A 27702-nucleotide genomic window follows, 5' to 3' on the forward strand; every position below is an offset into this window, starting at 1 on the left:
AACTTCTATGAAATTATGACGTTTAAATAACATTTGCACTAGTTGCACTGCGTATGCTATCAAAATAATTGCAGAATTTTCTTGGTCTAACTCTATTCATTCACCAGTCAAGCCAACATGATTGTAGATACAGGTTGAAACAAAAACGCGAGCGCAGCGAGCGCAAATTTTTTGTTGACAATATCGCAAGGCCGGGTCTTCACCTGGGCCTAAACGTCCGAAGTGCCCCAGTGAGGCGAACTTTCATGCGAAGTCAAAGCCGTGCTTCAGGCTTCAGGATAAGTAGTTGAGCACAGACTCCAAGCAATGTCCATTGTATTAAAAAGCGAGTCCTGGTGCGACTTTCAATCCGAAGGTCGCAAGGTACAAACCCCGGCCACATACTCTTGACGTACTCGTACTAATGAGTTTTTCGGAACTTTTATACTAAATATAATTTTGATATTTACCTACTATTTGCATTTCGGTGAAGGAAAAACATCGTGAGGAAGCCGGACTAGTCCCGATAAGGCCTAGTTTACTCTCTGGGTTCGAAGATCAGTCTGATGGCGGTCGCTTTCTTAAAAACTAGTGCCTACGACAATTCTTGGGATTAGTTGTCAATTGGACCCCAGGCTCCCATGAGCCGTGCCAAAAATTCCGGGACTACGCGAGGAAGATGATGAGTTTTCTTATTATTCCTTTGCCCAGGCCCAGTAACATGCGACAGTGCTAATCTCATTTACTCCAATACAATTAGACAGTGTGCGCGTTATAGGTATTAACAGCCTCTTAAGTCTGCGTCAACCGTCTAGTGGCGCCCTCATTAGTGGAATTGTGTTTTATAATAAACCAATTAATTTCTGTACCTATACATGAATCAGTATATGTAGGTACATCTTAATAAATATTGTTGTCCTACTTATTCCCCAACTTTTGGTCTTTGTCACATAGTTTAGTTTCATAGTACGAAGTACCATTTCGTAAGTTTCGGCCCGGCCGAAAGGTTCGGCCGTTTTTTGGCCGAAACCGAAACTACAGCCGAAACATGATTTTTTGGCCGAAACTGGCCGAAACCGAAACCGAAACCGAACCTTCGGTCGGACACTAATAATAATATACTCAAACATCATCAAACATCAACAACCTGCCTGGTACTCCCTTCCGAGATTCGCGTATGACCTAACTGACACGCGCCTACGTCATCATGCTGTTTACAGGTTCTCAAACTTTGAAATGTGGGAGAATTTTAACCAACGGTGAAAATTATTTTAACGGCATTAATTTTAAGTTATTTATGTAGAAACATAGTAAAATAAAACAAATCTAATGTATTAAATTAAACTTTATTTATCTATACAAGACAAACGTTTAAAAAACTAATTCACAGTTACACATTAATTACCAAGCTTACGACGTGAAAAGTTTGGAAAACACTGCGACTGCTGACACTGAGCGAGAAGGAAATAACAATTAACACGCGTTCGACAAGGATGACGGTCAGGGCATGAAGTTATCTAGATCCGAATTGTCAAATGTCCACAGCGCTATCCTGTGTTGCCAGTAGTATAAACAGAATTACCCGAAAGTCTGAAATTTCTTTCGTGAATCGGAAGATATTGCTAACGAGTAATTAAAAATGACGTGTTATTGTAAAATTTAAGCTAAAATACATATAAATGAAAATTATAAAATTATAAAGAAATATTTTAACTTATTAACCATAGGTATAATGTACCCATGTAACATGTTATGTTGAAATAAAGTGGCAATGTTATTGTGACGTAATCGCGTGTCACTCTGGGAATGGAAGACCATGTTTTATTAGACCATGTATCGGATGAGATAGCAATGTCGCACGTAGCCGTTGGCCGAGTGTCAGCTCGGCCCGAGTCGAACGATGTCTTTTTCGCTCTTATTCAGTAATTTTTCTATCTACCTCTAATGGTAAATTTTAAGCGAGGCTAAAGGCTACGCTCAACTAGGGCCGCAAAGTTGATATTCTCAATAGTTAATATTTTGCGAAGCTGAACAGCTGACTATTGATTAAAACGAAGAAAAGACCCTTAAAAGTGTCCCCAGTACAATTTTTCATACGAATGCTCGACCTTAGCCTCACTTTTTACCTCAATTTACCATTGGTTTGTGTTCCACATGTCCTCTACTTCAGCTTAGCCTTTGGCCTCGCTGCGCCATGCTCGGCCTGCGGTCTCGCTTTTTAATACAATGGACATTGGTTGGAGTCTGTGCTTAACTACTTATACTGAAACCTAAAGCACGGCTTTGACTTCGCATGAAAATTCGCCTCGCTGGGGCACTTCGGACTTTTAGGCCCAGGTGTAGATCGGTACCCGGCCTTGCGATATTGTTAACAAAAAATTTCGCGCTCGCTGCGCTCGCATTTTTGGTTGGTTTTTTAGTTGACCCTGTATCTACATGTTAGCTTGACTGGTGAATAAATAGAGTTAGACCAAGAAAATTCTGCAATGATTTTGATAGCATACGCAGTGCTACTATGTAGTGCAAATGTTTTTTATACATCATAATTTCATAGAAGTTTTGACGTTTAAAGTAACACTTGCACTGCATGTGTTATCAAAATCGTTGCAGAATTATCTTGGTCTAACTCTAGTAATTTTCTTAAAAAACTGCTTAAGTAACATCAATTTCAAGGACATTGGGTGTTGACAGCCCCATAATATGTGTGTAAAAGCGGTTTTATGACATTTTTTCAACGATTTTAACAAGTCTACAAAAGTTTCGGTTTCGGTTTCGGTTTCGGCCGAAACTAGAGCCAAAGCCGAACATTCGGTTTCGGTTTCGGCAAAAAAACATGTTTCGGTCGGACACTAAGAATAATACAAGTGTATTGATGCAATATTAATATGTTTTTATTTAGAGAGAAAAGATTCTTACGTGTTACACGATTGATAGATATGATTGATATACCCAGGGGCGTATTTTGAAATTTGGCGCCCCGGGCCAGACGTTTTGCCGCCCCAGAAGTCAAGGAAGAAAAACAAAATGCAATCCGGCATGCCGCCCCTGGGGGTTGGCATATGCCGCCCCTGGAGGTTGGCGCCCCGGGCCATGGCCCGGATGGCCCTAGGGTAAATACGCCCCTGGATATACCTACATCAAAATAGAAAACATGTCACAAGAACAAATTCAAATATCAATGACAGCGTAGACAGCCAGCACTTTCCAACAATCTGGGCCTATATTGGTGATAATTATTTAATGTTTTATTTTTTCTACTAAGGCACACCTCGGACACTGGCGTACTGCGTGGCGTACATAAGTAATATAGTAGGTAATATGCCTTATGGGAAACGGTCGAAGAGATAGTTCAGATCTGGAAACCGCTACCAACTTTTAGTATGTTGTTGGGCATGGCATTGGGTCACCAAAACTGCCGGGAGACAGCGGCGCCGGCCATCTACTTCAACGGAATGACGTCATCAAAATGACTCCCGCCTCGTTGCGAATATTGCATATTGCACCCAAACTATGCATGGCACATAATCGTATGGGGTATTGAATGAAAACCAATTAAATATGCTATATTTCATTTATACAGTGTGTACCAAAATATACAGCAGTTTAAGAGCCATTTACAAAAAAATCAAAATGATGTAAAAAAATATTCGATTATTTGGGTTTTACAACCAAACCAAAAGTCGGACGTTAAAGCAATGTACTACAAAATTAAAGACGACGTCTGAAGTCATACACTGATATCAATAAAATCAAAATTGGACCAAATATGTGGAAATTATGCATCAAAATGTAGGTATTTGCCAGTACAAATGCATTACAGTTGTGGCGTGTGAACACCTAGCTCAAATAGTTTATCTCAGGCTGGCAACACCACCCCCTACACGCCATATTGAATACTGAGACTAGCACCTGAGACTTTTATTTCTAATTGTTTAAATTAAGTACTACAACGTATTTTTATATTGTGAAACGTGCAAGGATATTACACGAAGTATACAAAGTGATTGCAGTTCTCATTCATCTCCCACGTCATCCCTGCCCGGTGACGGGAAATTGGTGACCCCGAAGAAAGAACGCTGACTTCTTCAAACGTCCGCGTCCATACGTGAATCAAAGTTCGTATCATAGACGTCGATCGATCAACAAAGAAGATCTACAAAGCGCAGCCTGGATGGAGTTAAAGAAAAAAAGTGCATCGGAAACCAAAGGCGTGGTCATAACCTTGCATAACCTTGGCACCTGTTGAAGCTCGTCCATAAAGGTGCCCGCAGACGGACGGATTGCGTTATAAGCACTCACTGTCAACTTGCCGTCAATCGCCGAGACCGCATCATTCTCATCGGCCAGTGCGGATCGCCTTACGAAACGTCATACGTCAAACTTGACATACGTCGTCCAGCGACTTCCCGCCTGCCAGTGTCAGCGATTTCACGCAAGTAAAACCTAAACTTTTACTGTTTTCACGGAACTTTTCAGTGTTTTTCGTCCGATAATTTATTTCTAAGAACAAGAGTGTGTGTGCTACGCTAAATACAGTGCCTAAATAATAACAAACTAACCAATAGCTACATATACAAATTTAAATACGTCCCGGTTTTGGAAACTTACTAACTGTTTGGTGTGTGCGGTGCTGATTAATTAACAATACTAACTGGACATTTATTGCTCCTGTCATTATACAATTTGCTAGATTTAACCCTGATTTTGCCACTGATTTTCATACTGTTTTGGAAACATTTTCATTTTAATTTCTGAATTTATGTGCATTTTAAATTGTCTTGTTTTGCCTGTGTGTTTCGTTCTGATTGTGTGTGTAACATTTGGTTGTGGTATCAAACTTTAAAAATGTCTCTTGAGGAGTTGCGGACTGAGCTGGAGGCCCTAAAGGTGCAAAATGCGGCTTTGCAAGCCCAGCAGAACCAGCCTTCAACATCTGACACACCTACATCCGACACCACGGCACCAACAAAAGGCATATGCGGTGTTACAGTCAAGCTGCCTCCGTTCTGGGCCGACCGACCAGCAGTATGGTTCGCCCAGGCAGAGGCACAATTTCATTTGGCAGGAATTAAGGCAGACATGACAAAATTCAGTCATTTCATCAGCATAATTGACCAACGACAAATCGGAGAGATTGAAGACATTATCATGAGCCCGCCGGAACATGATAAGTATAAAATATTAAAAGAAGAATTGATCCGGCGGCTTTCTGTCTCCGAGCAGCAGCGGGTTGAGCGTCTGTTAAGCAGTGAGGAACTCGGTACCCGAAAGCCCTCTGCTTTCCTCCGCTACCTACAGTCTCTTGCAGGCTCATCTAAAGATGACAGCATCTTAAGGCAGTTATGGATGAGACGGCTACCAGGGCAAGTCCAAGCGATTTTGACTGCTCAGTCCGACATCAGCTTAGACAAACTTGCAGAGCTGGCTGACAAAATAATGGAAGTCACTCCTGGTCCACAACAAGCATGTCAGGTAACTAATAATTCGGGACAGCCTGATCTCAATGCTGTAATGGCCCGCCTCGAGCAGCTCACACAGCAGGTTGCTGCCATGACTACAAGAGGGCAGCGTGGCAGATCCCGGAACAGGTCATCCTCGCGCAGCAGAAGCCGAACCAACTCTCCGGCTAGAGGGGCGAGTCGGCTGTGCTGGTACCATAAAAAATTTAATACAAGAGCTACCAAATGCAACCCGCCTTGCAACTGGAACAACTCGGAAAACTCGAACAGCGGTCAGTAATGGCGGGGTCTGACTGCTCCACGGAATCACTCAGCCGCCGCCTTTTCGTCACCGATAAGGTAACAAAACACCAGTTCTTGATTGACACAGGGTCAGACTTGTGCTGCTATCCATACCGCTGGCTCAGGGAGCAGCGGAGACCTACAGAGTGGGACCTTAGAGCAGCGAATGGCAGTACAATTTTGACCTACGGAACAGTCCACCTTAGACTTGATTTTGGACTGCGGCGCGACTTCACCTGGCAGTTTGTGGTGGCAGAAGTTAATTCAGCCATCATCGGTTCAGATTTTTTGGCCCATTACCATCTTCTACCAGATTGCTACACTCAACGCCTTGTGGACGGTAAGACTGGACTTAAGGCCATTTGCTCAACTGCTACTGTCACGCAGCCTAGCATCAAATCTATCAGTCTACGGGACTCTCCTTTTGCACAAGTGCTCGCTGAGTTCCCTGACATCACTAAGCCTCCTGGATTCCAGCGGTTAGTCAAGCACAACACTGTGCACCATATTAGGACCACCGAAGGCCCACCCATCTCCTGCCGTCCCCGACGCTTGGCACCTCAGAAGCTATCTGCTGCCAAGACCGAACTAGAGGACATGGTGCGGACTGGGGTGGCTCGGCCATCCGAGAGTGCTTGGTCCTCTCCCTTGCACATGACAACTAAGAAAGACCAGTCTTGGCGTCCCTGCGGGGATTATCGCGCCCTGAACGCCAGGACCATTCCCGACCGCTATCCAGTGCGCCACATCAACGACTACGCGAATAACCTCGCTGGTGCTACCATCTTTAGCACCCTTGATCTGGTGAAAGCCTATCACCAGATCCCAGTAGCTGAGGACGACATACCCAAGACCGCCATCGTCACCCCGTTTGGCCTCTTCGAATTCCCTTTCATGACATTTGGGTTACGAAATGCCGGTCAAACCTTTCAAAGGTTTATCGATGAGGTCACACGGGGTCTCGATTTTGTTTTTCCATATATAGATGACATCCTCGTCTACTCAGCTGACGAGACTCTACACAAGGAACATCTGCGTATCCTATTCAAGCGGTTGCAGGAGTATGGGCTCGTTCTTAACCCTTCCAAGTGTGTTTTAGGCGCAAGGGAAGTAGTGTTCCTGGGATACCACGTGAGTGCTGAAGGCACTCGCCCTCCTCAGGACCGCATTCAAGCTCTCATTGACTTTCCTCCTCCAAAGGACGTCCAAGGCGTGCGTCGTTTCCTCGGCATGATGAATTACTATCGCCGTTTTATTCCCCACGCCGCGAAATGTCAAGCGCCTCTCGTAGATGCAGTAGTCGCCATCAATGGTAAGGGTGCCAAACCATTTCCATGGACACCCGAGCTTCTGGCGCACTTCGAGGCGTGCAAGTCAAGCTTGTCCAACGCTACCCTACTCCAACACCCGGTCAACGACGCACCTCTGGGACTTTTCACGGATGCCTCCAGCGTCCACGTCGGATCCTGCATCCAGCAGTTCGTGAACAACCAATGGTGCCCTCTTGCCTTTTTCAGCAAAAAGTTGACCCCCCAGCAAGCTGAGTGGCCAGCATACTACCGAGAACTCTTCGCGGTGTACGAAAGCGTACAACACTTCCGCCATATTCTCGAGGTCCAACATGTGACCATCTATACTGACCACAAGCCGCTGTTGTACGCTTTCGTACAACGCAGAGAAAAACTCCCGCCATCGCAACTGAACCAGCTATCGTTTATTGGCCAGTTTACAACGGACATCCGCTACATAAAAGGAGAGGACAACGTTGTAGCCGATGCGATGTCGCGGATCGAGGCCGTCTCGTTAGAAGAAGATTACGAGGCCCTCGCTAAAGCACAACTAGAGGACCAAGAGCTTGCCGACTTACGTCAAGGTAACTCCAGCCTTCAGCTCTCACGCATCGCTGTACCTGGCACAGACGTCTACATCTTTTGCGACGTCTCCACTGGTAAGCCTCGCCCTTATCTGACCCCTTCTTTTCGTCGTGCGGTGTTTGACAAGTTGCACAACTTGAGTCACCCCGGCGTCAGAGCCACCACACGACTGTTGGTAAGTCTTTATGTATGGCCCTCCATGCGGAAGGACTGTCGTAGATGGGCCCAGTCTTGCCTTGCGTGCCAGCGCAGTAAGGTTTCAAGGCATACCTCGTCACCTCTAGGTACGTTCGAGCAACCATCTGGACGTTTCATGCATGTTCACATCGATATCGTTGGTCCCCTTCCTGTTTGTGACGACTATCGTTATTGTCTCACAGCCATCGACAGGGTTTCCAGGTGGCCAGAGGTGTGGCCGATGCATTCCATCACTGCCGATGAGGTGGCCGATACTTTCGTCCAGGGATGGATATCCCGCTTCGGTGTCCCTACTACAATAACTACTGACCAGGGCACGCAGTTTGAGTCTGATCTTTTCAGACGTTTAATGCAGACTTGCGCCACCAAGCGCATTCGTACAACCGCGTACCATCCCTGCGCGAACGGAATGATCGAGCGCGTGCACCGCCAGCTCAAGGCCGCACTTATGTGCCACTCTGGCTCCTGGACGCGCGCTCTACCACTCGTCCTACTCGGCATGCGTACCGCCTACAAGGAAGACTTGAAGGCCACAGCTGCTGAGATGGTATATGGCGAATCTCTCCGCCTACCCGGTGAGATGTTAGTCTCGGCGCCGGACGAAAGCAGACTCGACGATCCCGCTGATTTCGTCGTCCAGCTGCGACGCAAAATGTCGTCTTTTCGCCCAGCTCCAGTTTCTCGCCACTCGACTCGTCCCATCTTTATCTCTAAAAATTTGCCTACAGCAACACACGTGTTCCTACGTGACGACACCGTACGACGCCCACTGCAACCTCCTTATACAGGTCCTTTTGCCGTAGTGAGGCGTTCCACGGACGGGAAAACCCTGACCCTGGACATTAAGAAACAAAGAGGTTGTAGTGAGCGTCGATCGTGTCAAACCAGCTTTCGTGGACTCAGATGAAATCCTTAGTTCTGGTACACCTGCTCCAGCGGCTCTGCAGCCTCAGGACGTACCTCAGGCGCAGCCGGCTAAGCCCGCTCCTCCTATTACTATACCTGCGGATACCACAAGCAATTCACGACCTTACACCACACGGTCAGGTCGTAACGTTAGGTTTAAGGACAGCGACGAATACTGTTATTTTTAAATTGTAGTTTTACTAACGTCATTGTTTGTTATCTTTCTCCGTGGGGGGGGGGTGGTGTGGCGTGTGAACACCTAGCTCAAATAGTTTATCTCAGGCTGGCAACACCACCCCCTACACGCCATATTGAATACTGAGACTAGCACCGGCGTACACGCCGCTCTCTGATCTTTTATTTCTAATTGTTTAAATTAAGTACTACAACGTATTTTTATATTGTGAAACGTGCAAGGATATTACACGAAGTATACAAAGTGACTGCAGTTCTCATTCATCTCCCACGTCATCCCTGCCCGGTGACGGGAAACAGTTAAAAAAAATCCAAATTGGTCATTTTCAGGATAATCCGCGTAAGCTTCTAGTATGTTATTAGCAATATAACCAGGGCCCTATTTAATAAACGTTACAATTCAACCTTTACTGTTATGGCCTGGCGTGGCTTGGACTCTAACGTTGAAACCCTCAGGCCGTATATTATGTTAGCAGGCCTAGCGGGAGTCGCCTCGATGATTTAAAAGTTAAATTGTGATGTATGGTTGAATAACTGTTTTTTTTTAATATTATACGTAACATTTTATTGACGATTTTAGTTTACCTATAAAATTGATATAGGGTAAAGGCACCAGTAGTCAGCCTTATAACGACTTTTTTAAGTTTGAACGTTCGGCATTTCTACAGGATTAGTCGGATAATTAAACAAATGACATAGTTAGATCAATTGTTTATCATAATTTTGAAACAAAATATTAAAAAAATAACAATCCTCTTTATAATATCTCTAATTAAGTTTAAACAAAAAGTGGCACTTTTCTCCAGTAGTCAGCCTCCAAAATCCAGTAAGCAGCCTCTGTGTACCCAGAACTCAGCCTTTATAATATTCATAATAATATGATCAAAATCACTTATATTTATATAATAACCAACAATATGATTATCATTATTTTTTCTTATAAGTACATACAATTCTTATGACACGAAATTTGTTAGTTAAGTACTATGTACTTAACTAAAAAAGTTGTCAAGCGGACCCCAGGCTCCCATGACCCGTGGCAAAAATGCCGGGATAACGCGAGGAAGAAGAAGGTATTCGGTAAAAAATAATGAAACGATTTTATGCAGATCTAATTATCATTAATAAACAAAGTCATATATATACCTACCAGGAAAAAGAAAAATGATAGTTAAATATGTATAGTTAACGTCATAAATATGTATACACTTTTGAACCTTATTTCAATGAGATAGGGTTTAAAAATGCGGACTTATTTTTGACGGCGACGTACCAAGCAACGTCAATGGCTGAGTATTGGATCCGCGAAGTGAAGTGAAGAAGTTCCAGTGGTCAGCCGCATTATAACGTAATTTCAAATGCGGCTGACTACTGGGTTTTACTTAAAATTTACTAGGGCATGCCTAACTAAATTTGAAAATGTAAATTTAACGGTCCTAACGGTCGCATTGGCTCGAAAATAATAAAATAAACGAATAACCCAAAGGTCAGGCCGTGGGGGGCTGAACACTAGATTTATTGGAAAAAAGTGCTATCCAGTGGCCAGCCCCCTCAATTTATAAGTGAAATATTGATATTTTCATCAAAACATAATCCAATTTAATAGATAAACTAATAAACAAACCAATCATTAACAAAAATAATAACTTATAACATTAAAACATAGTTTTTCTTGCCTGTTAAGAGAACACCACGTGCGGTAAAAAATATGGCGGACATGACACTTTTGCACTCGTCGACAATCAGCACATGTATGAACGAGTATATTTCTTCCCCCCGTTCCCTCGCCGCACCTGTCGTGTGACGTATTAACCAATAAGGAATCAAAGCTCCTATTTGAGTACTCGCGATTTGTTTAAACGAATATACCAGATATTTATGACCAATAAACGACTCAAAAGGCTGGCCACTGGTGCTGTTACCCTACATCTACTTTTTCCATAAAAAGTGGTATTTCTTTGTTTCTAGCTCTTAAACCATACATTTTTTTACAAACAATGTTTAGGTGAATTATAATAAATTTAATAACCTTTCATAACATGTAACACACATGTATGTGTGACTCATAGTATAGCTATAATTTACATTTCACGAAATTCGGCAGTGATTATTTGTATGACGTCATTATTCGTCACTGGGGGATAATAGAGATGGTCTCCCGGCAGTTTTAGAACCCAGGTCATATTGCTAATAACATACTAGAAGCTTACGCGGATTATCCTAAAAATGACCAATTTGGATTTTTTTAACTTTAATGCATTTGTACTGGCAAATACCTACATTTTGATGCATAATTTCCACATATTTGGCCCAATTTTGAATTTATTGATATCAATGTATGGCTTCAGACGTCGTCTTTAATGTTGTATTACATTGCTTTAACGTCTGACTTTTGGTTTAGTTGTAAAACCCAAATAATCGAATATTTTTTTACATCATTTTTATTTTTTTTGTAAATGGCTCTTAAACTGCTGTATATTTTGGTACACAATGTATAAATGAAATATAGCATATTTAATTGGCTTTCATTCAATATCCCACACGATTATGTGCCATGCATAGTTTGGGTACAATATGCAATATTCGCAACGAGGCGGGAGTCAATTTGATGACGTCATTCCGCTGAAGTAGATGGCCGGCGCCGCTGTCTCCCGGCAGTTTTGGAGACCCAATGCCATGCCCAACAACATACTAAAAGTTGGTAGCGGTTTCTGGATCTTAAAGAAAGATTTACATTCCAGTTTTAAAGAAAGGTACGTTTGAGATTTGAAACTTGAGTGACCACTGATTTTCTTGCTGCTTAATCATCTTTATTTCCATACAGAGCTAATCACGACCACAGAATAACTAATCCCATCAAAAACATTGCATGTAAAAAGGTGCAATACTCGCAACACTTCTACTACAAAAAAGTTTTGAGATGTAATGTGAAACCAAGTCGGTTATTTTAATCAGTGCCAGGGGGTATTAAAACAGTATCAGTGAGATATCTTTAATTTGTAATACATATAATGACCTGGCAATCGCACGGCTGCATAATGACATAAGGATCATCGTCACCTAATATTAAAAATAATTCTAATTGAACATAACGCTAGCGCTAATTGCAGTTTGAGCATTACGATTTACGAGTACGGTACGAGCAAAGCATTATGTGCAGCATTTTTTTTTTCCTTCTGTGTATGTATTGTATAACTGTGTACTTATACTGAAATAAATGGGATTCTATTCTATTCTAAAGTTTTATATACTTTTTATAACTAGTACGCAGGCCTACTGCTTTTGCTAGCTATTTTATTCTAGGGAGGTCGCACTTCTAACCTAACCTAACCTATTTTTTCACGGATTTCGTTCTGCGGGGGCCGCAGTTCAAACCTAACCTAAACCACTTTTTTGATAGAATATTTTATTCTACGGAGGGTCAAAGTTCTAACCTAACCTAACCCTCCTTTTGTTAGGTAGTTATTCGTTTGTGCGGAGTCAGTCGCACCTAACCCATTTATGTCATGCAACTATTATGCTACATAAATAATTATGTGATGCCACTTGTTATAACAAATAATATGCTTTAGAGTATGTAATAATTATGGCAATGTATATTAGACGAAGTGTAAATATACCTTATGACCATTATACCAATAATAACATTATGTATACCGCTAATTAGGTATTACGGTAGTATGCCATTTATTACGTTATTCAAAATAACGATAAGTATATCAAACTATAATATATGAAAAGTAATTATAACAAATGTAATGCACCCCCGTAGCTTAGCGGTGAATGAGTGAAGACATTTTGAAATAGATGAAATCAATTAGTGAAGGTGGCAATTAGGGCATAGTTCCGGGCGTTAAGTAAGTTTAATGAGTGGCTAGCGTCTCGGGCCGCGGCGGCACGCGGCACCCGCGCAGCAGCCGCGGCGCGGGTCGCACCCGGCGCGCCGTGGACAATGCTTGTACAACGCGGCGTGGGCGCGGGGCTTCCGCCGACAGGGGCACATTTATTAACCATTCCTAGACCTTATCTCTTTGCAATAAGATCTACTCAGGGTCAGCTATGTAGTCTACGTAATAGTTACATTACTCACTGGTTCAATCCGCAGGTTGATCTCGCTAGCCTAGCGGTCAGTGTGAACGAGCTCGTAGGCCTAGTCGGGCCCGCGGTCAGTGAGTCGGTAAGAAGTCTTACAAGCCTACATTTGAACAACTCGACTCAGTTCCAAGTTAGTCTAGTCTTTTTGAGTAGGTACCTACTGGAAGATTAACATTTTGTTTGTGTTGGTGGTCGAGTCAATAATTGTGAGTTCAAACCTCGGTCGCACCGAATAGAGCAGAAAAAATCTTTGTCGACAAAAATGCGCAAATTATGCATTCGGTCAGGACGATACTTATTACTCTTATTAGAGATGGGCCGAATATTCGGTAATTAAATACCTATTCGGTAAACAAATTCTTTTTTAAGGGCGAGCTGGCGCGGGTGCACTTCGCGGTAAGGCATATTAGGCATATATGAGACGGTTCCATTTCTTTTCCTAAACATTCGCGGCCGGTCCAGAGGGAGGGGAGGGGAAAGGTCATAAACACGTGCGGAGTGCAGAAACAGTTTTCAGCATTTTTGGTAGTTTTAAGCGTATTCGGTTCGGTATGATCTGAACCGAACATTCGGCCGAATATTCGTATTCGGCAAAGTCCATATTCGGCCAATCTCTAATCCTTATCATACACAGACAACAGGGTTAAATCAAAAGGACTTGCTAGACTAAAGATGTTAATAGTGTTATACCTACATTTTTTTTAAATCTAAAGATTTTTTAAATTTCGTAATGTCTACTTTTCATCAATAGGTACTTGTGATTTTACGTGTGCCCTAAAGGTATAAACGCATCTTGAAATATTTTACAATAGCTTCGCATCTTCTCTAGAATGATTTTAGTTTTTAGGTACCATCACGTTCCGCGATTGTTATGCCAGTTATGCCACTAAATGGCTTAACATTCCCGTGAGGTGACTGTACCTACAGAAGATCGAATTTTATAAAGCTCAAGTTTCGTGTGACTAAACACCAAAAGAAATTGAGTCGTGTCTTAAAAAATGTGGTCAAAGGACTGAAGTGTTTACAACGCTAGGTCAGTGATGGTCCTGGTAGTGTTCCTGGCGGCGGCGGCGGCGGCGGCGGCGACGTGTGCGCGCGCCGCGCTGCTGCCGCAGCAGCCGGAGCGCCTGCGCGCCACGGTCGGCGGGTTCGCCGTCATGAACTGCCACCTCGACTTCCCCTTCGGCAACGAGATCCCCTACCATCTGCAGTGGGACAAGGATGTAAGGATTCATATTTTACTTTAGATACTTACATGAGGATTTGCTCCCGAAAGTTTATACCTAACTACTTAATGTGGATTATTACCTAATTAATAGTTTTACTATGTATATTAATAGGTCGCCAAGGTAAACTGTGGAATGAACTGTCGCCCGCAGTATTTCCGCACCGATTAGATCTGCAAACCGGTTTACTAATGTGTTGCAGAAAGTTTTTTGACATATTTTTGTATTGCATAATGTTACTTGGCAGCAAAGTCGTTTGGCATTAATTAATTAATTACCTTTCGCATATATCATTTAGCATACAATCATTTCGCAGAGTTTTAAAATCCAGAACCATGTTTTGGCATACTGTTCATTCATAATAGTCTTTTAAACGAATATTGTAATATAAATACATTGCATAATATTTAGGTGGCATAAAGTTATCAAGTTGAGTCTTCGTCTACGAGGAATGGTGTTAAAGATTTAATAAAACTACCCTTTGTCCTTCCACGGGTCTCAAACTATCTGCATACCAAATTCCATGTACCTACTCGTAAATCACTTTAGCGGTTTAAGCGTGAAGAGGTAACATACATACAGGATAGAGTTATGATGCAATTGCTGTTTGCTAGTTTTTAAAGTGTGTTTATACGGTAAAATAATCAGTAAATATAAAGTCCGTCGGGTAAAAAGATTATGAAATAAATTTCATAATCTAATGATAGGTAATTAATAAGTACCTATCTTAATGTTATGCTCTGGCATTTCTGGAATGTGTTCTTTTTTGTTGAGGTCGCAGTTCTAACTTAACCTACTTTGCTCGCAGCCGTTCCTTTTTGTATGAGGTCGCAGTTCTAAACTAACCTAACCTACTTTTCTGGCAGCCGTTCGTTTTTGTAGGGGGTCGCAGTTATAACCTAACCTAACCTATACTTTTCCGGCAGCCGTTCGTTTTTATAGGAGGCCGCAGTTCCAACCTAATATAACCTTCTTTTCTGGCACAGGTTCAATTTAGTTGGGGTCGCGGTTCTTACTTAACCCACTTTTCTGCTAATAGCAGAAAATATCACTATGCCCTAATAAGAGTATGCTGCAGGATGATTATGCTACATACAATTATGCTAAACTAAAGTCAGCGAAAGTAATCTTCTGCTAAATATTATGCTGCAAAATGTATTGTATGCGTAGTAATAGTAATGCCAAGGAATATTTGTGCAAAATTATCATTCGACTAAAAGTGTTTCTGCGATACATGTTATGCGAAGTGTATTTCTGACAAACAATATTATGCCAGATGAGGGGAACCCCTGCATGCAAACCTCTGCTCTGGTGTTGCTGGTGGCAATGGTAATTTGCTTTCCATCGGATCGGGCTATTCGTCCGTTCGTTTGTCTCCTATACCTACTCCTATACCTATTATAAAAGATAGAATAGAAGCGTATAATTATATTCAGCAATCTGTCCCAAAAATGGGATATTTAGGTAATGCTTCCAAGTTTCTAGGTAGGTAATGCTTCCAAGTCGTAATCTAGATATAGTTACCTAATCTAGATGCAGTAACGTGTAAAAACCTAAAGAGTCCGTGACTGAAGATTGTAATTTTGCCTAAGATATTTAAGTACCATAACTGTCTGTAAACCAGTCTGTAACTGTGAAGGTTAGTAAACAACACCTAATGAGAGTAATACGAGTATTACCGCATGAAGTCCTGGTTAAGAACAGGAAAGGTAAATTTGAGTCTCCGCTATGACCCTAATATTTAAGCAACTGGTGTTAGAGGACACGTCTCCGGTCCTGTTTAGTCATTCATATTAGGAGTGTTTTCCTTGTAAACACATTTAGATGAATCGTGTTAGGTACTAATTTTCATAACATGTCCGGTTCGGGTGGGACCAGGGATGTTGCGGATGCAGATTTTTTGACATTGGACGGACGCATGCGGATATTTAAAGGCTCATATCCGCGGATGCGGATGCGGATGTCAAGATTAGGTAGGTACTTAAAAAACGTCAAATACTATTAGGTAGTATCAGTGAGGGCAGCTACCAGACCCCGTGCAACTACGCAAAAATGGTCTTAGATAACCTTCCCTCAATTTCAAATTAATAAAGATTGGCGTTTCCAAATTTTGGAAAAAACATATAGGGTGCGAGAAAAAGGTCATTTTTCACAAACTTTTTTTTGATGCCAATCGATCCGCGAAGCGAAGTCAACATCGGCGCATAGGGTTCCCCTCTTCTGGCATAATATTGTTTGTCAGTAATACACTTCGCATAACATGTATTGCAGAAACACTTTTAGTAGAATGATAATTAGGCATAAATATTACTATGCATTATTATTACTAAGCATACAATACATTTTGCAGCATATTATTTGGCAGAAGATTACTTTTGCAGACTTTGGTTTAGCATAATTTTATGTACCATAATCATCCTGCAGCATACTTTCATTATGGCATAATGTTTTTCTACTTGCAGAAAAGTGGATTATGTTAAGTAAGAACTGTGACCCCCAAACAAAATTGAACCTGTGCCAGATAAGAAGATTATGTTAGGTTGTAACTGCGGCCTCCTGTATAAAACGAACGGCTCCCAGAAAAGTGGGTTAGGTTAGAACTGCGACCTCATACAAAACGAACGGCCACCAGAAAAGTCGGTTAGGTTAGAACTGCGACCTCATACAAAACGAACGGCCACCAGAAAAGTGGGTTAGGTTAGGTTAGAGCTGTGACCTCCTACAAAAACGGACAACTGCCAGAAGAATTGATTAGGTTAGAGCATAATATTGATATACGTACTGGCTATTATAAATAAATGGAGCAATTTTTTTATAATATTATTTTAGTACCCGACAGACTTTATACTGATTATTTTACCATATACACATACACCATAAACACTTTAAAAACTAGTAAACAGCAATTCCATCATAACTCTGTCCGTTGGTATGTTACCACTTCGCTAAACAGAATAAATTGAAAGTCCTCAAATTACATAAAAACAATTTCTCAAAGTTCTCTTGATAACTTTCTGCTACCTAAATATTATGCAATACATTTATCTGCGAAATTAATACTCGTTTAAAAGACTATTATGATCATCAACAGTATGCAAAAATATGGTTCTGGATTTTAAAACTCTGCGAAATGATTGTATGCTAAATGATATATGGGAAAGGTAATTCCGCCAAACGACATTTCTGCCAAGTAACATTATGCAATACAAAAATATGTCAAAAATCTTTCTGCAACACATTAGTAAACCCGGCGCATATTCTTATAATATTGAACTTGGCTCTCATTTCACATTTATGTTTTTGATGGGATTGTTATTCACGCGTCACGGATCACATGCGCTGGACACTGCTATTCGACACATCCTTATATCTTCACTTTAATCGTGTAAAACTCTTTGACCAATTACTACAACATTACCACAGTTCACGCCTTAATTATTCAAGTAGCTTGGGCATAAGTTGGCCTATACGCGTCTTGTTATTTTAATTAAAGCTATTAGGGGTCATTGACATTGCACTATCTATCTATAATAGTGAGTTATAGCATACAGTTGCTTTTTGGGGCCATACTTGTTAAAATTTGTAAGTCTAGGTACATCTGTGGACAGTTAAACAGCCAGACAGCCATTAAGATTTTCGCAGATTATGGGATAGTTTTGGAAATAGTCGTCAAAAATGTAGCGAAATGTAGCTTGCAGAAAGTGACTGTACAGCGGAGCAGTGCTTATTTTCACTATTGCCAACAACTTCGCCCAGCCAATGAATATCTATTGAGCATCAGTTGTTCTGATTATGCGGGTCTAACTAACGTGACTATCACCGGCTTTTTTTGGGCCACTGGGCTGTGGCGCAGGTCTGCTCTGAATCTACCTACAAGAGGGGTTTCAGCCATACCTAATATAGTCTCTTTCAGCCCTTCTACGCACGCTTAATGATGACTGCGGGCTTCTCAAAGGCCTTTGATTTTCTTCACAAATGCAGGTACTTACAGTTCCTCACGATGTTTTCTTTAACCAAAGAGCAATTGGTACCTAAAGATCAAATTATATTTTCGTGCCTACTTAAAAGAATCTCGGTAAGAGCCGCGGTTTGAGCCCATGACCTCCAGTCTAGAAGCTGTTTTTAGGGTTCCGTATCCAAAAGGTAAAACGGGACCCTATTACTAAGACTTCGCTGTCCGTCCGTCCGTCTGTCTGTCACCAGGCTGTATCTCACGAACCGTGATAGCTAGACAGTTGAAATTTTCACAGATGATGTATTTCTGTTGCCGCTATAACAACAAATACTAAAAACAGAATAAAATAAATATTTAAATGGGGCTCCCATACAACAAACGTGATTTTTCACCAAAGTTAAGCAACGTCGGGCGTGGTCAGTACTTGGATTATGGTACGGAACCCTTCGTGCGCGAGTCCGAATCGCACTTGCCCGGTTTTTTGTAGACATTGAGCAACTCAGGATGTAAAAGAATCTGGCAGGATCAAACATGTGACGAATGCCAATCGAAGATACGGATACGGACGGAGCCGCGAGGGCCGCGAGAGTCGAGCGAGACTCGTTGAGCAATCCAGCGCAGCGGAGAGATGAGAGATGAGATGTGCCGCGCTTGCGGGCGCCCTTGCCTCGTACCTATTGTTTGTCCACAACGAGGACTCGCCCAGAGCGCCGCCATTGTGCCCCAAGGCCGGGCCGGGCCGCCACGCATGCCGCAGCCGACCTCTTCCTTTTTTAGGGCTCCGTTCAATGGTGCAAGTCTATCGTGTCCTTCATGTATGGTACTGTCGGTACATATAATGATTATTTACCTAATGACAATTAAGTGAACTATAGTTTTGTACTTTTTGTAGGTAGGTATAATGGTAGGTTAGGTACAGGTAGGATATATTAAGGAGTAATGTAGGTGTATAGTCGGACGAAACTAACTCTGCATGGCATTTGCAATAGGTATGGCAATATCATCAATTCATCACTATTCATTCATTTCTGGTTAATTATTTCGTATAATTCTATATATGGCATGGCAGATTCAATGCGAAAATAGTTAAGTTATTTAACCAATGAAAACATGCACCTAAATAAAACTACGGGTCATACAATATCTACTTCGAAATATGTTTGCTCGATGTTACATTTGACCGAACGCGTTTTTTTAAAAAACCGTAAAATTTTCCAAACTTTTGAAAATAGCATCCTGTAGAAGCTATTAGGTTACGTTAGATTGGGTCGATTCGCATAGATGACCTTCGGTGCCTGACTTCGGTGCCAAATTTTATTTTACTTATTTGATATGCGACTTTATTTCCTAAAATCTAGCCTTAATATAAAAAATATTGGCAGTGGAGGCCTCCATTAGAACCTTACAGTTTTTAAGATATTTGAGATTTAGAAAACACTGAAATCATGTGCAGGCACTGAAATCAATTTCCGTCACCGAATTCAAAAATGCTTACACAAAAATCACATTTCAATTTTATATCTCAATTATATTACAATTTAATCATATTTTTCATTCTTATTTGATGATAAGCGATGTAGCAAGGTTAATGATCTCGCAAGCTTACATAAATTTAATAGATATAGACTCAAGTTTTTAAAATAACCAAATTACGGCTTGTAAAACAACATCTCTAGAAGATATCCCACACTATTCGACTGTCATGATGTATGGTCAGGGGGGTGTCACTACGCAGTTTAGGTACATTTGGCCGGCGCCCTCCCGGGCAGGGCAGGCGTATGGCAGTGGGCTGCCGCTCGACCGCACGATAGTCGTGTCACGTGACGCTCGCACAATGAAGATTCACCGTTCGTGAGCGGTTATAAAGTTTCAATTTTGTTGCAGGCGGCGAGTATAGGTATAATTTTATACCTAAAGCTGACTTTTGTGAAGGAGTGAATATTCTGTAAGTACGGTAGTACAGTTATTCTGTGGTATGGTCCTGGAACGATTTTCAGACATGTCGACCACAAATTCGCACATTAGTGCCATGAAGGAGAAGGTGTTTGTTTCACACAATCCAACCGCACACGCATCAATAAGAAACTTATGTTACCTACACCCGATAAACAAGAAACTTTTGAGTGGTGTTCAATGCTCAATAAATATTTAATGCACTTATGAAGCAATGTGATGCAATAGGATGAAATACTTGTTGTATATTTGAATGACAGAGTTTTAAAGCGTGAAGTCCATTAATTTAAAACTATTTGAAGTGGTCGACTAATGCTTGGAGATCTAATTACCTATTAAATATGATCTCCAGCACCCTCAAACACTTCAGCTAAATTGTAACCTATATTTCGACATAAAGACATAAGACATTGAGGATTGTTACATGTAACATTGGCTATGTTCAATTTGTGTCTATGGCTATCCTTTAGAAATATCGATCAGTGCCTTTGAAGCGATCTCGACATTAGAACTAGAACGCCACTTTATTTTTAATCTCTTGTTCTGTACACCATGTCCCTTGGGTGCACTTACATACACAAGTTATTTTAAAAGAAGTGGGATCTAATTGACTGCATTTATTTAACATGAATGACACATTTAAAGGTATCGAGGTGTAGGGCCTCAGGTGATACAGAGGACAATTAACATACTTTACTTCATTGGTTTGAAGAGAACATCAAGACAGAAAGAAACATTGGGTCTATAAGTTCAACACACGTCTGGTTTTAAAAAAAACTACTCATAGTAAACTAGTGATTTTGTGTAGCTTTACTATGATTTAATTTACTTACAAACATAATTTTATGTTTATACCACATATCTTGTACTTTTTAGGTGTGATAAGTTAGTACAATACAACAAACTAGTTTACAAAGCAGGATTTGAATTCGGTGATCACTTTTTTGATATCGGTGGTCAAAAATCCACCGTAACCTAGGAAATCAATACCAGCGAAGTAAAAATTTATCACTTTTTAGCAATTACAGAAATAGCATGAATGATACAGAAGAGATGTAATCATGATGGATTTACGTACTTTCGAGGATTTCTTAATCACTTGCATAACGATAAATGCACTAAAACTTTCGGAGTAAATTGCACACCGATCTCAAAAAAACCTAGGACCAAATCCACCGAAGGACGGAGAAACGTTTAAAAAATCACTTTACTATTATACTGTGACTGTACCTCTACTTTATTCAATGGTTAAGGCACAAGGCACAACTAAAGCATACTATGTTTGAGACACTTGAGTTCCTTGTCTACAACTTTGTAAGAGTACCGATATGTTTTGCAAATTACACCGTAATCAGTCACTAGCCCGGGACACATCGTAAATTTGGTTTTATTCAATGAGTTGAGCAAACACATTATTTTGATATAAAGAATATGATAAGTTAACAGTATTTATTCAGAGACCATAATTTTATATCCGCAACGCAGGCTTCGTCAGGTAAACACAAATTTACAATCAGCTACAGGCATCATCACAAAAAACTACAGCGATAAAATCCGCAACAGGCTTCGTCAACTCACTTACTCTAAAAATACACATTAATAAAAAACAAAAAAAAAACCTACAAATAAAATACACCCTCCAACTCACCGCCCGCAGGCAATGTACCCAACAGGCTGGCCGCATTTCCCCGTTGAATAGCGATGCTAATTCTCTGGGCAAAATACTGGCCAGCCCTTTGGTCACCCGTGGCATCGACCAAACGCGACGCCAAATCCTTATATAAGCGCCGGGCGCTGGGCCCCCACGACCCTAACGTTTCGACCCCAAAAGGCTCAAATATAACTAATACCTTATGCGTGAATACCCATATATAATAACTCCGATCTAATGCCCCATCGGCCTCATCTCAAAACTCAAAGTCGCTCAACGAGCTATGGAGAGGGCTATGCCCGGAGTTTCTCTACGTGATCGAATCAGAAATGAGGAGATCCGTAGACGAACTAAAGTCACCGACATAGCCCACCGGATTAGCAAGCTGAAGTGGCAATGGGCAGGCCACATTGCACGCAGAGAAGATGGCCGATGGGGTCGAAAAGTGCTCGAGTGGAGACCACGGACTAGCAAGCGCAGCGTAGGACGTCCACCCACAAGATGGACAGACGATCTTGTTAAGGTCGCCGGAAGACGCTGGATGCGGGTCGCTTCCAACCGGCACGTATGCAGGTCCAAGGGGGAGGCCTATGTTCAGCAGTGGACGTCTTATGGCTGAGATGATGATGATGATGATGAATGCCCCATCTTGAGTACCTAATCATTTTTTGTTTCATAAAATCTGGGTACGGGAGTTACGGGACGCTCCCACCGAACATCATTTTTCGCATTAGAATTTTTTTTCTTGTACATATTATATAAATCATAAATAAATAATTTGATAGTGTCCCAGACAGAATATAAGCTGAAGATCATGCCTAAATTAATTCATATTTATTGAACAGTAAATTCAACCATTTATTGCCCCGGACACGTAAAAATGGCCCTCCTGAGAAATGCCCATTGGCGACCCTTTACTAAAACCCTACCCTTTATTAAAAATTCAACGGGTTTGAGAAAAAACGCTTTCGGTGATTCGGTCAAATGAAAACTTCGGGATTTCAATAATCGGATTAAAAATTTTCGGAGATGAGATAGGTAGGTATCCAAAACCACGGCACGATTCCTATTCTCACACATGACACGAGCGGTTTATGTAATCTAGGTTATAAATTCAATTGTACTGATTCATTTGATGAGGCTAACGCATTAGTCACGTATACAGCTCATTTGACCGCAAACGCGCAAGTGTAGAGTGTCAACCGCGGCACCTGCCGGCCCTGCCGCCGCGCCGCCGCCGCCGCCGCGAGACACCGCGGTCAGGGGTAGGCAGTAGGCACAACAACCAGTAAATGCTGGTAAATGGAACTAATTAATAGGTAATGTAGAGCGACATTATGTGCTGCCTAAGACGAGTCGATAAAACTTATCACAAATTCAAAATATTATCGTCTTTGTGTTAGAGTCTGTTTGGAAAGAGAAGGGTCGTGGAATGTATTGGGTTGGGTCCCATACATTCCACGACTCTTCTCTTTCCGCACAGACTCCACCTACCTTAAATAACTAAGTAAATCGTAAAAAAAATTGTTCGATGTTTCATTTGTCCGAAAGGCACAAAAATACGAGTAATTTCATTGCAAACCTAACAACTTCTACCTACTATCTACACAATGACCTATTTCTAAAGTTTATAAAAATAAATGGTTGGTTTTGGAAAGAGCAGCATGGGCAAATTACATTTTATTTTGGCAAGGTAACTTCAGACTAAAATTCTTCGGAGCGAGAGGTTTCGAAAAAAATATGAAATGCTCAAAAATGGAGTGGCATCTCAAGTGCGATTGACTTAGCGACGGAATTATCTGCTGAAGATGCACGTAAGTGAATAATGAGCCCGCAGCGCTAACAGCCGTTCACAACTCGTCATCCAATCGAGAGCAATTTGCAGAGTTTGACGGACTGGCTGACATCAAAAACCCGTGAGACGCGTGACCTAGGCACGGCACAGGCCTCCTTCGAGCACGGGCCGGGCACTTAGCGCACGGGGGCGACGAGCCACTTCCCTGTGCGCTATAAATAGCAAGCAGCAGCAATAACAAGACAATGCGCACGCGCGCACGCGTCCACCTTCTACCATCGTCAGCACTGTTAACTCACTATTCGTATACCTTATTGCAAAAGGACAAGGCCTACCAATGATCAGCTAAATCTGTAAGAGTGACCACTCTCGTCATCAAGCTTGCAATCTGTTGAGTTTACAACTTGCGTCGTCGTTGAGTTTTGATATATAAAACCGAATAAGTACTTCCTTTTTGGTCTGTCTATCTATTATCTAGGAACAATTTGTGTAAGTTCCACAGGGAAGTCATTGAGTAGAGGTAGGTAGTAAAAAAAAATCTTGTCGTTTGTTTAAAACCACGGAGAGAGAGAACGTTTAAAACAGTGGGTGTCTCTGCCTGATGTTGTGAATAGAAAATGATAAGTGGAGGCTTGAATGAGACTAAGTATACTATACCTACCTAAAACCAGTCATTACCGAAGATGTGTTCTATATTATCGATGATCATGTATGAAAGGAGCTAGAGTTTGTAAAACTAAACACACCTATTTATATGTTACTAGACGGGCCCGCAGCTCCGCTCGCGTAAATGAAATAAAGAGTGTGTCAACCCTGACAGGGTTCATAACGGTGATAGGGATTTCTTATTTGTACCCGTTATTTGGATAACTTAATACGCAAAATATCTGAAAAAAATTATGTGATTTGATAAAAGGCAAAATTATACTTTTTCATCTACGTAGTTATTTATTTAAAACTCGTTTCAACATAAAATTATTATTTATTTTTATAAGCCTAATTGCAAAAACGTTCATTAGATTAATTTCCGCCTTAAGACGAATATGGACGACCGACCACCGCCCATAAATCGCCTTTTGGTACAAACGTACGTACTCCCCATTTCCCTTTCTGAATACTACGGTTATGTGAATCCTGGCCTCCGAGAAAAGACAAAACAAAACACCATGTTTCTCGGTCTTGCGATAGCTACTCGCCAGTCCCCATGGCCGAGGATAAGCAGATCTCGAGCAACTGCGTCGTTCCAGCGGTAGGTACCTATGACGTCCAATTGGGCGTCTCCCATTTCGTTGTCCCAAGTACGCTCTCGTCACGGCACGATCCTCTCCCATTCTCTCTAAATGTCCGAGCCAATGTAAGCTTAGCCACTTTTGTCTCTCAGTATTCCGCCAGTATATCGGAACACATCCTTATTTCTATGGCAACAGAGTTATATTACGATATTTGGCCGACTGCTGACTGTACGTTTGCTTATTTTCACCAGGTCGGTTCGCTCAAAAATATCTGAACCTGCACTTAAATTTTATCTACCTACATTATAACTTGCTATCAACTTTAATTGTATTTTTGGCCCATCTCGGCAGCCCGGTCCCCGGACGAATTTGTTTGCCGAAGCTGTGAAATAAATCTGAATAATATAACTCAAAAAGAAACTTAAAACAACAAAATACAAATTACTATTGATATTGATAAGTCATTATCAGTCATTATATGGCATGTCACTCGTATGGGCATAAACTAAGGTAAAAGGTTGAGGTTGACAGCACTTTTTATTTTACTTCGAGTAAAAAAGGCCGAAATCACTGCATACCAACATAACAAACATAATTTTGGTTATTTGAAGTTCGAAACGAAACCAACCGAGAGTTTCCGAAAATAGCCGATAGTCGTAAAATGAAGAATGTTATGAAAATCTCTTTTGCTTATTGTAAATTAAATACGCATCGAAAGCGATAGTTTTTATGCTCTAATAGTTATATTCTCATACTTAGATAATAGATTAGAACAGTTTTTTCTTATCATTCGTGCGTCGTATTTGAGAAACTTGTCAAAAACTTTTTTAGAAATTTGTAAGGCGCCATCTCGTTTCTTCCCTCGTTTTTTATCCCGTTCTGGTTTTTCAATTTTATATATATGATTGCTTTACCGCTATTTTATTTAACTATCACATAGTTGTATGTTGCAGGCAGTACTGTTAATAGGAATATAATTTATGTTATACATACTTAACTATACAGGGTGATCAATCCAAATGGGTCAGTATGGAGAAGTCAGAAACTATGAGAGATAGCGGAATCTGTTCTTAGGAACCATGGCTTCGATTTTAGATTTAATAATAATGGCATTAAATTTTTTTTTTAATCTATCATTCATAACCGGGATTTGAACCTGGTCAATATTCTTGTTGTTTGTTTGTATGGCAACTTTTAAACGATGCGTGATAGGTGGGGGGTACTCGACCAAATATCATAGAAGGCCCCGAGACAAAACAAACTAAATTAAAAAAAAATCAAAATGGCTGTTTTTTTTTTTAATTTTTTCAAGTTGGTCCGAGCGCGCTGAGATTTGGCATGCGGTGAGCCTGGGGGCCCAAGATTACCATGTCAAAAATTTTTTTTGGAAAAATCCAAAATGGCGGCGGACATGGGACAAGTCAAATTTCCGAGCCCGAAGGGCGAGCTTCAGGCCGGGAGGCCGAAGGCCGACCCCGGCGGAGGGCCGAAGGCCCGGAGCCTCCCCCCGACTCCCAAAACGCGAGACCGAGGCCGAGTAAACGAAGGCCGAGCTCCGCGTAGGGCCGAAGGCCCGAAGCGTCACACGAAAGGGGGAAGTTGGAGCTTAAACACGACCCAACACTTTTCCTATTGGGAGTCGCGTTTTGGGAGTCGGGGTGGAGGCTCCGGGCCTTCGGCCCTCCGCCGGGGTCGGTCTTCGGCCTCCCGACCTGAAACTCGCCCTTCGGGCTCGCTTAACCTACTTGGAAATTTGACTTTGCCCGTGTCCGCCACCATTTTGGATTTTCCAAATTTTTTTTTTGACATGGTAATCTTGGGCCCCCAGGCTCGCCGCATGCCAAATCTCAGCGTGCTCGGACCAACTTGAAAAAATTAAAAAAGTCGGCCATTTTGAATTTTTTTAATGTAGTTTGTTTTGTCTCGGGGCCCTCTATGATATTTGGTCGAGCACCCCCCACCTATCACGCACCGTTTAAAAGTTGCCATACAAACAAACAACAAGAATATTGACCAGGTTCGAATCCCGGTTATGTATGATAGATTTAAAAAAAAATTGAATGCCATTATTATTAAATCTAAAATCGAAGCCATGGTTCCTAAGAACAGATTTCGCTATCTCTTATAGTTTCTGACTTCTCCATACTGACCCATTTGGATTGATCACCCTGTATACTACAATGGCATTACAGCAGATTTCTGTATAGGTACCTATAACCCCTGACCCCTGTGCTATCAAACTGCTGAAACTACTCTAACAATTCCGGTCTACATTTTAAATATGAAGTACACTAAACGAAGTTGACATACACTCAAGAGCAATGATAAAACGGAAAACGTAGGTACATAGTCTGTAAATTTTCACAACGTGACCTATTTTCACTACTGCTGTTTAGTTTCATTGTGTATTTGGTATGCAGTGCAGTAGGGCGGTGCGCGTGGGATGCGCGGCAATCGTCCACTTTACGCACTCCCGCGGCCGCGCGCCCTCATTAGCCCATTAACACCTAACGAGACTATTGTCTCGAGTGCCGGCCTTTAGGACTGGGACTGGGAGCCGCCACTGCCAAGCTCTCTCAACTCAAACCCCTTTACTTACCTACGTACCTATACTTATTGTACTATGTCCGCGGTGGATACGGATCTCGGTCTCGAAGCATCCCCGAAACCACCATGCACTCTCAATCACAATCGTGACTTGTGTCGATTCGCGTTATTACGGAGGTTAAAGCTCGCTCTCGCTCTTAAAGCCCCGTCTGGTCACGGCCTTGGGATAGTTGGGATTTACGTAGAGTATAGGTTGCGGTCACGGCTCGGGATCGTTGATAATCGCTCTACTCATCAGCCTTTCTTCATTCGCTCCTTTCGCAACAACCGCAACGTGATCAAGCTTAGCTCTCTA

At 41.7% G+C, this 27702-nt stretch overlaps 2 protein-coding genes across 3 annotated transcripts in view; both read left to right on the forward strand.

Moving 5' to 3' along the window:
• Positions 1–4824: 4824 nt before the first annotated feature.
• On the forward strand, positions 4825–5718 carry LOC134806130 (uncharacterized). The gene has a single exon (XM_063779415.1). It carries the CDS (start codon positions 4825–4827, stop codon positions 5716–5718), a length of 894 nt encoding a protein of 297 aa, XP_063635485.1.
• A 7269-nt stretch (positions 5719–12987) lies between these two features.
• Positions 12988–27702, forward strand: part of LOC134794401 (protein borderless) — a 28893-nt gene continuing 14178 nt past the window's right edge. The window contains exons 1-2 of one of the 2 annotated variants that reach the window (XM_063766213.1): positions 12988–13070; positions 14022–14211. In XM_063766213.1, the coding sequence (XP_063622283.1) occupies positions 14029–14211 (183 nt within the window). In that variant the 5' untranslated portion in view covers positions 12988–13070; positions 14022–14028. The remainder of the gene's footprint in view (positions 13071–14021; positions 14212–27702) is intronic. The other variant, XM_063766220.1, reaches the window with a different exon arrangement.

This window comes from Cydia splendana, chromosome 1 (assembly GCF_910591565.1).
Source record: "Cydia splendana chromosome 1, ilCydSple1.2, whole genome shotgun sequence".
Classification (NCBI taxonomy): Eukaryota; Metazoa; Arthropoda; class Insecta; order Lepidoptera; family Tortricidae; genus Cydia; species Cydia splendana.